This window comes from Trachypithecus francoisi, unplaced genomic scaffold, assembly GCF_009764315.1.
Source record: "Trachypithecus francoisi isolate TF-2019V2 unplaced genomic scaffold, Tfra_2.0 Lachesis_group15, whole genome shotgun sequence".
Taxonomy (NCBI): Eukaryota; Metazoa; Chordata; class Mammalia; order Primates; family Cercopithecidae; genus Trachypithecus; species Trachypithecus francoisi.
The window spans coordinates 71,884,765-71,898,796 of record NW_022681460.1 but is presented as its reverse complement, the minus strand read 5'-3'; the positions used below and the strand labels follow the sequence as shown (position 1 = coordinate 71,898,796).

At 38.7% G+C, this 14,032-nt stretch overlaps 1 protein-coding gene across 8 annotated transcripts in view; it reads left to right on the top strand.

The window, feature by feature from the left end:
- Positions 1 to 14,032, top strand: part of UTRN (utrophin) — a 596,706-nt gene that overhangs the window by 188,731 nt on the left and 393,943 nt on the right. For all 8 annotated transcript variants that reach the window (XM_033235159.1, XM_033235162.1, XM_033235163.1 and 5 more), the window contains 4 exons: positions 5,269 to 5,382; positions 6,173 to 6,328; positions 11,305 to 11,475; positions 13,662 to 13,841. In XM_033235159.1, coding sequence (XP_033091050.1) covers positions 5,269 to 5,382; positions 6,173 to 6,328; positions 11,305 to 11,475; positions 13,662 to 13,841 — 621 coding nt within the window. The remainder of the gene's footprint in view (positions 1 to 5,268; positions 5,383 to 6,172; positions 6,329 to 11,304; positions 11,476 to 13,661; positions 13,842 to 14,032) is intronic.

Genomic DNA, 14,032 nt, shown 5'->3' with positions numbered 1-14,032 from the left:
TCCTCCCACGAGGCATGAGCTCTTTGAGGGTTGGCTCCCCATCAGGCATAGAGCAAGTTAGCAGATGTGAATGTAATTGATGTGTCGGGCCTCTCTAGTGAAAGTGGATTGATACAGTCTAAATGCCTGGTTATCCTAAGTGGCAGGACACCTGTGTAGTCATGCTTCTTCCTTCGATTGTTGAACAGTCAAAGGCACACATGAATGGACTTGCTCTGACCCAGAATCTGGAAGCGGGGATGCTGGAGCTCCAACAGGCAGAACCAGGTTTTAAAAGTACTTTGGAAAGCGTTTTAGGGTAAAAATGCAATACTTTCTAAGAGTAATATTAGTACAGATGATTTAACCCTTTTTAGGTAATATATAATTGATTTCTCATAAGGGTTTTTTTTTTTTTTTTCTCATTTGTGAACACATTTTACTTTACTGAAGGGAATATTCATATATTCCCTACCTTAGATTTAAGAACTTTATTAGTTTTTGATAAATAAGTGTAGTAGCAATGTCATTGTTTGTCTTCCCTACTAAGTGAGAGAGCACATTTTCAAGGTTGTGATTTTGAGGTTATTGAATATTATAAAGTGAAACAAAGTAGGAACCTTGCTACCTTAAATTACTGTTTTAATTCTGGCTTCACTGTATTTTTTTTTTTTTTTTTTTTTTTTTTTCTGGTCTATGTCTTAAAAAGCTGTGGACATTCCAACAGATGGGGGAGGAGCAAAAAAAATTCCAAGAATTTAGCTGTAATCAAGTCTCCGGAGGTAGTTGTGTACCTTGGAATCTTACTGTCTTAAATCCAGATTTACTAAGCTTTAAATTACCTCCATCCTTAGCTGACAGGATTGGGGGTGGGAGATGATGTGAGATAGGATCAAAGGAATTGTTTTAATGACCTTGCGGTTCCTTTTCTGTGATCCCATAGCAGGGTATTGCCCAGGTGAAATGCTTAGAAATCGTTGCTTTTGAGCAGTGGTGGTCCATGTAGACTTTGGCCCTTCCAAACTAGAATATTTGATATTTTGATTTTCAAAAAATACTGTATTAGTAATTTTATATTTATTTGAATATTTGTGAGTAAAAATAGGAATGAGAAATGGCCGCCCCAGATTAGTACTTAGTTTATTTTGTGAAATAATGACATTTCTTTAGAATTATTTCACATTTATGTGAAATAATGACATTTGCTTTAGAAATTTACTAGCAGTTTTTATATTTTGTTTTAGTTTATAAGAACTGAAGTCCCTTAAAGAAGTGTGTGAGTGTGTGTGTGTTCTGTAAGCAGATGGAGGTGAAGAAAAAAAAGTCATCATTATTGTAGATTAAAAGCCTTTTAAGTGCATCAGCTGAGTAATTTTTAAATGGACAGAGAAACACTATTTTCATGTGAGCTGTTTGACCATCTTTGTAACCAACCTCTTTGCTGTGGAATTGTCTTAAAGATGAACTGACTTTTGGTATATTTGAAAAGCACAGGAAACATCTGCTACAGGTTGACTGTGAAAATATTTTGCTCAGGGAAAGAGGAGATAGGATAGGGAGAATGGAAGGCAGAGCAGAGCTCCCTGTCTCCTGCCTTCACCCTCACAGCATTGATCTTCGGGACTTATAACCCTTCCCGCGTGGTGTGCCACGAGGTGGAAACGCCAAGTGAATCTGCAGCTGCCAAGCACTTCTGAAGGGTGGGCCTTTCCTTCTGTACCGATTCCTTCCCATGAGCTGTATTTGGCCAGATCTGGCCAGATATATGAGCAGTAGCGGTTTGAAACAGTTACTTTGAAACAGTTACAGGATAGAACAAGCATTAATGTTGGCAGCAATTAAAAAAGTGAAATCTATGCTTATGCAAACACGTGCTCATCTTGTCCATTCATTCCTGTGGTTCCTCTGATGGGACATAAACACCAAAACTTGGATGTGGCAACTCTTATGGTCTTAATCTTGGTAATAATAAAGTAGTTGGTTTTGTAGATCTTAGTATAATAATCGCTACCATTTAGTGCATTCTTCTATGTGGGAATCTCTGTTTTTCAGAACAACCAGACAAGATAGTTGTTATGATTCTAATTTTACAGATGAGTTACTAAGGCTCAAAGAAAAATTAGTTTCTCAAAGCCCCATGGCTAGGCAGGTGCTGAGCTTGGTAGTCAGACCTTAGCATTTCTTTATTTGGGCATACTGTCTCTTTTAGAACACAGCATGGTCAGAATTACATGCAGGATTTTTAGTAGTGAAAATATTACAGTGTGTACATATTCCCTTCTGTTCCTTTCCTCACTGTTGGGATGATCCATTGGCCTACATGGCTTATCTGTCTGTTGCTTTTCTCTTTCTTTTTTCTCACGTCAAAGTTTAAGAGGGAGAGAAGGAACAGATACATGTGAAATGTGTGTTCCCTCACAGGTCTGTGTGTGTCAGAGAGAGTGTGGGAAGGAGGGAGGAAGGAAGGTAGTCGAGGCCATAAAACGTCCTCATGCGCCAGTGACTGGAGTAGTGAAGGCCATTTTCTCAAGTCAAAGCCGATTGTGGTGAAAACCTCCTTGAAATATAATGCTTCCATATACATTTTGAAAATTTTTGGCTGAGGAGACCATCAGTACTCCTTATTCAAAGTACAGTTAATGAATTTCCCAGTCATACAGCAGTAATGCATTTTTAAATTTTTTATTTATTTATTTATTTATTTTTTTTGAGATGGAGTCTAGCTCTGTCGCCCAGGCTGGAGTGCAGTGGCGCGATCTCGGCTCACTGCAAGCTGCGCCTCCTGGGTTTACGCCATTCTCCTGCCTCAGCCTCTCAAGTAGCTGGGACTACAGGTGCCTGCCACCATGCCTGGCTCATGTTTTTGTATTTTTAGTCGAGATGGTGTTTCACCATGTTAGCCAGGATGGTCTCAATCTCCTGACTTCATGATCTGCCTGCCTCAGCCTCCCAAAGTGCTGGGATTACAGGCGTGAGCCACCACGCCTGGCCCCAGTAATGCATTCTTTAAAAGTGCAGAATGGAGATTAGCAGTGCAGGCATCTGTGGTGACAAGTTAAGCGAGAATTTTTAAAGTCGTATTTTATGAACTCTATGAATGTCTTCATACTTTCTCTTTTTTTGCACTTCTGTCTTTTTTGGATGCCCCACTCTACCCGCTCCGAGCATGTGTTCCCAAGATGCCTTCTATGCTAAGATCTTGAAATGCTGGAGCAAACACAGAAATGACCTGTAACCAACTGAAAATATACAAGGGTAGCATGGACCTGTGGAATCATGTCAGACAGACTGGAGAAGAGAGGAGGAAGCAGCCTGGGGAAAGTGTGCAATGGAACTGAAATGGCTTTCAAAGCTGTGCCAAGAATAAACGAGATGCAGAGGTGCTTAGACAGGATGGTGTAATATTAATAGAGGACACAGAGAAACCTAGCTGGATAAGCACTTTTTACTTGCCATCTTCATCAGAGAATGACCTTCAAAACTAGGAAATATAGAATAGTCATTACTGAGAGTGCTTTAGAGCCTACTAAGGACCACAGGCAAAAGCATTCAGAGTTCCTCCAGATGCATAAATCTGAATCCCAAGTGGGATTTTTACCCATGATCTCAGGGTCAGTCACGTCATAAACTTGTGACAAATTACCAGAAAAATGGAGATGGAGAAATGTCCTAATTAAGAGGACACATTAGTTTTTAGAAGCTGAAGCTATAAAGTAAGTTTGATGTCATTTCCTAGCCAAACTGTAAGATAAATAACCGACTAGAGATCTTATATGTGCTTAGGAAAGAATGTGGTGGTCACCAGGAATCAACAGGGATACCACTAATAGGCCTTGTCCAGACTCATTTCCTTTAAGTACTACTTTTCTTTTCTTTTTTTTTTTTTTTTTTTGAGGAGGAAGACTAGATTATTGGATGCATAGAGTGATAACATCTCACATTTGGAGATGCTCTCTCATTTAGTTCAAATAATGCTCACAAATGAACATTCTTGGCAAGTCTTGATTTCACCAAAGTGTTTGAGATAATCTCTGATAACCTTGTATAAACTAGTTAGATCTTTGTGATCAATTCAAACATTATAAGGATCAGAATAGTTGGTTCTGGGTGGCATATTTTAAGGACATTAAAAAACTGATGTAGGTTCCAGAGCATGTTGATCAGAGTAGTGAGCAATACCTAGATGTCATGTCCTGCAGACATCATGGAAGGAATTGGGAACATGTCATCAGCAGAAGACTGGAGAAAAACATGGCAGTTGCCCACTTATGGAAAGAAATGACTTTGGTATTAGAGCTCAAAAGCTCAAATTGTATCTACTTATTTGCATTCTCTTTTTTTTTCTTTTTTTTGGGGGGGTGGGCAGAGTCTTGCTCTGTTGCCAGGCTGGAGTACAGTGGTGTGATCTTGGCTCACTGCAACCTCTGCCTCCCAGGTTCAGGCAATTCTCCTGCCTCAGCCCCCTGAGTAGCTGGGACTACAGGCACCCCACCATGCCCAGCTAATTTTTGTGTTTTTAGTAGAGATGGGGTTTTACCTTGTTGGCCAGAATGGTCTCAAGCTCTTGACCTCGTGATCCATGTCCTGGGTCTCCCGAAGTGTTAGGATTACAGGCGTGAGCCACCATGCTTGACCCTTATTTGTATTTTTTAAGGCCCAGTTCCAATGTTACCTTCTCTCTAAAGCCTCTTTCTCTTTGCAAAATGTTTGCGTTCACATTTGTCTTTGAACCCTTATCACCATACACAGTAACTAGTTTATGTATACAGTAGGTGCTTAATAAATGTTGGGTGAAAGAATGGAGCAGAGCAGTGACTGTCCTGAGTTCTCAGATAAAAAGGCATCCAACGGCAGAAATGAGAGCCGTCTATTGTATTCCCTCCACTGTTCCATTTGTTTATTCCTGCTCTGAGTTACTAACTTTAAAGAAAAATTGTTCTAAATTATATCAGAGAAAAATATTTTATAGCTGATTAAACTTAGAAATGCATTTTTTCCCTGTAATTTGCATTTTAAATCATACTTATTGTTTGCATTTAAGCAAAAAGAGCTAGTGTTTGGAAATCTTTAGAATGGTTACTAGCCTGTCATCTCTTGAGGATTTTAGTCAAGAATGAAGAAAATAATCATTTTCAAAGTTGGAAGCCTTAAAAAAAGAAATAAACTAAGTGAAAATGATACCATCGGAGCTTTAAAAAGTTGCCTTTGTTCCAGTGGCAGTAGATCTTGAGATATAGTAGACTGAACGTCACGGAGTAATATCCCCCTCTGTTATCGTGTTCGATTTAGGCTGATTCAACAGTCATTGAGAAGTGGATGGATGGCGTGAAAGACTTCTTAATGAAACAGCAGGCTGCCCGAGGAAACGACGCGGATCTACAGAGGCAGTTAGACCAGTGCTCTGTGAGTTTTGCTGATCTGGGGAATTTGTCATAAATAATGTTTTGTTCTTTTTCCATGTTTTTCGCTGCTATTATTAAAATTGTGAGAATATAACATAACATTCAATCTAGATAAAATATCTTTCATCATAAAGCTTTTATGACTTTATAGCTAATAAAAGAATGAAAGATTCTTCATGTTTTTATTTCTGGCCATGGTTATAGAATTTTGAGAGGTTATAGAATAGAGAACAAGAATAATTTTAGTTCATTAGAAGTCATTGTATATTGCATTTGTTGTGCCACATGGTGAGGATTTTAAAAAAAACATATGTAACAAATGAATTTGAGAAGTGTCTGTTCATCAAATTCATTTGTTAAGTATGTTTTTCTTAAATCCTCACTGTGTGGCACAAGAAAAGCAATATACAATGACGCCATGTTGTTCACATGTACCCTAGAACTTAAAGTATAAAGAAAAAACAACCCCTCCCCCCCAAAAAAAAACAAATGAATTTGCTAGTAATAGTGCATGCAGTTTGTATTTGGTTAAATCGTTAGGCTTCTGTACATTAATTAAAAGACTGTTCCCTGCTGAGAGTCAAGTATTTCTGATCTAATTTGTCAGATGGCTATATCAAGCACCCAGGTGAAATGAGTTTCTTATGGCACAATATTTCTTAAGTAGTTAGAAGTACTGACTCTTAAGCAGTCTGCTTCTATACTATTTGCAGGGAGATAAGCAGACAAACTATAATTATGGCATCCACTTATATAGTAATGAACTCAACATGCATCTTTTATGTGTTTAGGCATTTGTTAATGAAATAGAAACAATTGAATCATCTCTGAAAAACATGAAGGAAATAGAGACTAATCTTCAAAGTGGTCCCATTGCTGGAGTAAAAACTTGGGTGCAGACAAGACTAAGTGACTACCAAACCCAACTGGAGAAACTTAGCAAGGAGGTGAGTTTTTCAACGTTGCTATCTATGGTTTTCAAGAGATGTAGACTGTAGCTTCTCTTAACTGACTAAATGTATTATGGTCCATCCAGTTTGAAAAACAATGGTCTAGAATAACTCCAGCATGGGTAGCGAGCTGGGGCAAAAAAAGGACATCATTTTTTGAATTAAGAGAGGGTGCTGATTGTCCAGTTTGGCTCAGGGCTTACCCATTCCTGTCTTAAACCTGTCTTGAAACACATTTATGACACTTGCTTTACCTCTAAAACATTTGAGTGTGACCATGTATTTACTTAGCAAATATTGATGAGTTGCCAACTGTCAAGCATCATTCTAGGCACTGCAGGTACAGCATTGAACAAGGAAGAAGAAACTCCTCTTAAGGAGCTTACATTCTAGCGAGGCAGATGGATAACAAATAATATCATGGAGGAGTAGCAAGGAGTTAGGGCTAGGTGGGTTATTTCAAATAGGAGGGTCAAGGAAGGACTTTCTGAGATGGGGACGTTTGAATAAAGAACTGAGTAAAGTAAGAGATGAACCTTGTAAGGTTCAGATAAGAACATTCAGGCATGGAGAATAGCAAGTTTTAAAACTCTGTGGTGGGAATGAACTTTGTCTGTTTAATAAAGAATGAAGGCAGTGTAGAGAGGAGTTAGTGAGTTGGAGAATGGGAATATTTGAGGTTAGAGGTAGGCAGAGGATGGATTAGCTATGGCCTTGGAGGAAAGGACTTGGGATTTATTTCAAGTATGATATTACACAGAAAGGAATTTGAAGGTTTTGAACAGGGAAGTGACATGTGATATAGATCTTTCAAGGTCACTCTGGCTTTTTGTTTTGTTTCCTTTTTTTTTAGCAACACTATCTTGCTCTGTCACCCAGGCTGGAGTGCAGTGGCAGGATCCTTGCTTACTGCAGGCTTGAACCCTTGGGCTCAAGCAATCCTCCTGCCTCCTGGGTAGCTGGGACTATAGTTGTTCACCACCATGCCTAGATAATTTTACAAATACTTTTGAGCCAGATGCAGTGGTGCATGCTTGTAATCCCAGTACTTTGGAAGGCTGAGGTGGGTGGATTGCCTGAGCTCAGGAGTTTGAGACCAGCCTGGGCAACATGGCAAAACCATGTCTCTATAAAAATTACAAAAATTAGCCAGGCATGGTGATATGTGCCTATAGTCCCAGCTACTTAGGAGGCTAAGGTGGGAGGGTAGCTTGAGCCCAGGGGATGGAGGTTGCAGTGAGCTGAGATCGCACCACTGCACTCCAGCCTGGGCAAAAGAGCCAGACCCTGTCTAAAAAAAAAAAAAAAAAAAAAAATTGTACAGATGGGGTTCTGGCTCAATGCTTTGGGAGGCTGAGGCAAGAGGATGGCTTGAGGTCAGCAGTTTGAGACCAGATGCCAGTCTGTTCAAATGCTGCTGACCTCAAGCCATCCTCCTACCTCAGCCTCCCAAAGCGTGGAGATTACAGGCATGGGCCACTGCACTCGGCCTCTCTCTGGTTTTCATGTGAGTAGTTTGCTCGGGGAAGGCAAGAATGAAAATAGAAAGAATCCTTATAAGGTTACTGCAATCTTGGAGAGAGAGGATGGCCCCGTGTACTAGAGAGGCTAGAGAGGTAGTGATGGAGGGCATGAGAAATACTAGGTTTGAAAATAAAGAAGAGACCTAAGGAAAGAATTGGATGTGTGATAGGAGAAAAAGTGAACGGTCAAGCATGACTCAGAATTTTTGCAAAGCTTCCACTTTGTGTGAATTGTGGTGTCATTTACTGCAATAACGAAGGAGAAGCTTTTGTGGGTGTAGGTGAAATGATGACTACCATTCTGGAAGGGTTAAATTTGATGCTAGAAGCTAAGGAGGAAAAATCAGTAATGGGGAATATGGGGTCCCAGATGCTAGGTGGAGAAAACTTCACAGTGCCTAATGCTAAGGATTGCAGGGGCCAATCCAAACAGAAAATCAAGCTTTAAATTTGATAGGAAGGAGGCATTTAATAACCTTGAGAAAGTAGGGTCAGTGATCTGGTGGGAAAAATAGTCATAGTGGAGAGTGTCAAGGAGGGTATGGGAACTGTGGAACTGGGACACCAAGCATAACCAACTTTGAGAAATTTCTCTTCAGGGGAGCAGGTAAATGGGTGGGTGCTGGTGATGGGAATCCAAAGAGGTGATTTTGTTATTTTTTATAATGAGAGATATTAAATGAGAGATATTAATGAGAGGACCTCTAATTTAGAAAAAAATGTTGATGCAGAAAGAGATTGAGATAGGAGAATTTCTCAAGTGAAGTCTGTGATTATGTGAGGATGAGATCCACCATCTAAGTGAAGATGTTGCTATGAGATGTGGTTTCTCCATGGTAATGGAAGGGAGGAAATGATATGGGAACAGTAGAACTGGGAGGTATTCTCTCTCGATTGCTTTGATTTTTATTAGTGGAATAATAGTGAGGCTATATATAGCTGAAGTGAGTGACAAAGCAGTGAAAAATAGAAGGCATACCCCACAGTCATGTGGATAGTACATATTTCTTAATAAAATGCTTTTGGCTAATGTTTGTATCAGAAAAATTTATATTTGCATAACTGAATATTTTGCTTTGTTTTTGTTGTTTTACCCAACTAACTTATTTTGAACACGTTCAAATGTAAGGAAAAGTTAAAAGAATGATAAAAGGAGCAGCTGTATATCCATCCATTCAGAGACTCGCTAATGTTTTATCACCTTTGCTTTCTCTCTCTCTGCCCTTCTCTTTACACACACACACACACACACACACACACACACCCTTTTTTTTTGGTACTTTTGAACAGGAAATTGAAAACATCATGACACTTCACCCCTAAATAATGATTCTCCAAGCATGAAGATATTCTTCTGCAAAACCACAATACCATGATCACACTTAAGAAACTAATAATGTTGTACTCTCATCTCTTATCCTAGCTAAATTCAAATTTTTCTCAATATGCTGTAATCTGATGGCATGTGCCTTAAGGAACTGGGTTTTTTGAGGAAATAAATAGAGAATGGTTTGGAAGTGGCAGTGAGGATCAAGGAAGGTGATAATTAGAAGTTTGTATCTTTATCGATCTATCCATCCATCCATCCATCCATCCACATAAATATGACAACAAAGAATTCATTGTGAATTGCTGATTCAAAATACAGGAATAAATATATGGGAAATTTAAAGTGTCCTTAGGAAGGAGGTAACCACATGTGTGAAAATTATCTAGAGCATTTCCAGACTATTGCATTACATTGACTAGTACAAATGTTGAAGTAGTTTTGGACAAACATAATTTTGTCAAATTTTCATTTTTGCGAAAAGAACAGGCATATGAAACAAATCAACAACAAAAATAGTTTATTTTGTCTATTATATTCATGACATCCTGTAAAACAGCAACATTTAAATGCCAAAAAATAGAAAGTATATATTCTCAGGATAATTAAAGATAATTTTGAGGGTGTTTTGTTGTTGTTGTGGTAGTGTCTTTATTTTCTTCATTTGTGTTTGGATCTGTGAAAATTATATTGCTGACTAGTGTTCAAAAAGTACACATACAGAGAATTTTCTGGAAGTGGGGCCCAAGAATCTTTCTCTCTCTCTCTTTCTCTTTCTGTGTGTGTGCATGTATTTTAATGAAAAGCTTACCAGGTTAACCTGATGATCAGCCAGGCTTGGGAATGGGATTGTGAGTATTGCTGGCACCAGTTCCTTGGTTACCCTGTGGGGACAGTGGAAGAAAAGCTCTTGTTTGGTCCTGTCTATTTTTATGCCAGAGATCCTATTTGGAGAGAGGGACTGGGAAAGCCTCTATCTCTTGCTTAACTTTAACTTCCGTGAGAACCATCCAGTTCCTGTGCTGGCCTTTGGTTACTATCAACCTAGCAGCCAAGCAGGCCCTGGCAGCGTGGCCACTACTGCAGCATTTAATTTGAGCATGAGGCTGAACCTGTCACGTAGGGGTTGGACTGTGACTGCAGAATGATGCCTTCTCTCACAGTAGAAGTCAGTTTGTTGTTATGGGGAGGAGTGCTCTGAAAATATTTCTTGACTTCTCTGAAATTTTTAACTAAGTTACTGAATCAGAATCAGACAACTATTTATTTTTTACTGTAACTTTTTTGTGTCTGTGTGGCATATACAAATACATGATATATGACATCAAAACCAAAATTTTGTAGAGCAGTGTTTTATGACATCTTTAATAGCAGCCTATCCCTCGCTGCTTTTTAAAAGTGAAATCTTAATGGGAAGTGCAGTTAAAAAGAAGAAAATGGGCATTTTGGTTGCTTCTAGGTTTTTTTTTTTGAGACAGAGTTTTGCTCTGTTCCCCGGGTTGGAGTGCAGTGGTGCGATCTCGGCTCACTGCAACCTCTGCCTCCCAGGTTCAGGCGATTCTCCTGCCTCCACCTCCTGGAACTACAGGCATGTGCCACCATGCCTGGTTAATTTTTGTATTTTTAGTAGAGATGGGGTTTTGCCATGTTGGCCATGCTGATCTCAAACTCCTAACCTCAGGTGATCCCCCTGCCTTGGCCTCCCAAAGTGCTGCAAAGACAGGCGTGAGCCACCAAACTTGACCGGCTTCTAGGTTTTTTGTTTTTCCTTTTTTTTTCATTATAAACAGTGCTACATTAAATTTACTTCATATATATGCTTTTACTGTTATAGATTCCTACATCTGGGATTACAGTCAACAGTTACGTGTTTTCAAAATTATAATAGATATTTCGAGATAAGAGTATTATCCAAATGTGGTGTAGTATTCCAGTCATAAGATTATTTTCATTATTGCTTATATTCCACAGCATTAGCACAAAGTGTATGAGATTTTATCTGAATTTTAAAGCATGCAATTCGTTGTGGAAAGTTATCACATGCCTTTAAATATTAAGAGCTAAAACTTGACATTGAATACATTAACATTTGTTTATTTGGGGGAATGGTTTTTCCTTTGTAGATCGCTACTCAAAAAAGTAGGTTGTCTGAAAGTCAAGAAAAAGCTGCGAACCTGAAGAAAGACTTGGCAGAGATGCAGGAATGGATGACCCAGGCCGAGGAAGAATACCTGGAGCGGGATTTTGAGTACAAGTCACCAGAAGAGCTTGAGAGTGCTGTGGAAGAGATGAAGGTGAGGTGGGGACAACCAGTGCCAACAGACTTCATGCCTCCCTCCTCCCTTTAAAACCAGCCCATCAGTTGTCTCTCCAACTGTCAAGCACTGTGTGCACATAGCATCTTTCACAGTAGGTTTTTGAATTAAAAAAGTGTAACAGGGTAGCTGCTCTGATTTTAGCAGGGGAAGGAAGCCAGGAGTCCATGTGTATGGCTTGGCCCATGAGTTGAGTCCATGAGGGCCTGTGAGACAGGCTCTTAAGTTAGACCTTTGGGAGGCTACAGAGAATGACTTAAAACCCTCTGGTAGTGGGCGTGAGGAAGAATGATCATTTTTTTAAATTGGGGTAAATACATACAACATTGGCCATTTTAATTTTTAAGTGCACAATCCAGTGGCATTAATTGCATTCATCACTATTTCCAAAAATTTTCATGAAGAATTATTCTTTGCAAGGGGAACAAAAGAGACGTCCCAAGTTGTCTGAGGTTTGTTATTATTTTCCTTGTACTGATCTTCCAGGTAATACTTACGGCACATATGAACACCGACGTTTCATTAGAGCAGGTAGGAGTAGCGGTAGGAATGCATCAAGGGAGTTCTTATTAGTTGGATTCACTGGATACATTTCCTGTACATTTGTACTCCTGTGTTGATAGTCTTGAACACTCTCTTTTTATATATAATAAAAGAACTGGGCATCATTCCCAAATTTCTAACACAGCCTCAACTGTCCTTGAGTGTTCAAGCCAAAGGAGATTGTGTTTTCAAAGCTTTTTTTCCCTATAAGCTTAAGCAACACAGTGACTGTTTTACCTCAAAGTTAACTTGCCTAGAAGTATAACTAAAGCAAAAATCTCTGTGCAGAGTTTTTTTCAAAAAAGGGATTATGTGACATTCATGCATTATTATACATGAATCAAAGTGAATATGACAGGAGACTTGTAAGTGCAGCTCTTTTTGAAAGATTTAAAAATACTCACTACACAGGTATTTTAAAATAGGCTACCATGTTAAGAATTGTCTCATTGATTATCTTTCTTTACACTATTGGCATTGTAGTTCTTTGGATTTTAAAAGTTGCTATAGATGAGATTTGCGAAAAATGATATTTAAATATTTGATTGGGCAACATTTTATTTATTTTTATTCTTTCAAACAGCCATTAAGACTTACAAAACCGCTACACCTAATTACTTTCCCCCAAAGTAAGGAAGTTCAAAACTGTTAAATAGCAGAGAAAAGTAAAGGGGAAAGTGAAAGACTGTTTTATTTTTATTTATTGCCCTTAAAAATAATGGCATAAACCGCAATTACGTTTACACCAGCCTAATAGGTTGATTTTCCTGAATGTCAGATTGTTTATCTTGAGCACTGAGAAACAGCTATTTCTGGATCAGTCTCAGTCTAACTTTATCATTGAAATGCTATTAATTAGCAGAAGGATACATGTACCTCTGTTCTAGAATTTTTAAAAAAGTTTAAATTATTTAGAGAACTTTTAAAGATACTTCTACCATAGTGTACCTCAATTTTTGTGAAAATGTATTTATTGCAGTGTAATCTGCTCAGCCCTCCAGTGATAATTAAAATTTACTCACTTAAATTCTGGTCTTGGACCCAGACTTTGAAAATGCTTCATGTCAGTAAACATAATTGGGATAACTTATGTTAACACTGCTGTTATGAAATGAAAACATTTGTGGGAGCTGAGTACATTGGATGCATGAGTGAAATTTTAGAGTTAGCATTCTTATTTCAAAAACACTCACTGGGCTGGGTGCAGTGGCTCATGCCTGTAATCCCAGCACTTTGGGAGTCTGAGGTGGGTGGATCACCTGAAGTCAGGAGTTTGAGACCAGCCCGGCCAACATGGTGAAGCCTCGTCTCTACTAAAAATATGAAAATTAGGTAGGCATAGTGGTGGGCGCCTGTAATCCCAGCTACTCGGGAGGCTGAAGCAGGAGAATTTCTTGAACTGGGAGGCAAAGGTTGCAGTGAGCAAGACTCCATCTCAAAAACAAAAACAAAACCCCACAAAGAACCATTCACTATTACCTATATAATGTAGTGTTTTGACAGTTAGAATCATCCAGATGTTGTAACTTTGGTTTAATTCTTGAAAAAAAAAAAAAAGAAAATAAATTGGTTACTGAGAAAGGGGGACGTTTTTCAAGTTCATCCATTCTCTCTTGGAACAGAGGGCAAAAGAGGATGTGTTGCAGAAGGAGGTGAGAGTGAAGATTCTCAAGGACAACATCAAGTTATTAGCTGCCAAGATGCCCTCTGGTGGCCAGGAGTTGACGTCTGAGCTGAATGTTGTGCTGGAGAATTACCAACTTCTTTGTAACAGAATTCGAGGAAAGTGCCACACACTAGAGGTACATTATTATTATTATTATTATTATTATTTTTTTTTTTCAGTGATGTATTTCTGAGATCCAAACTCTGTAATGTTTTGGCCATTTTCAAATCTTGGAGAAAACTTCACTTTTCTTTCAAATTCTGGATCATAAAGGAAAAATAGTTCTTGGGAAATAGTTTGATAAAAATGAAAGAGGGGTTAAAAATA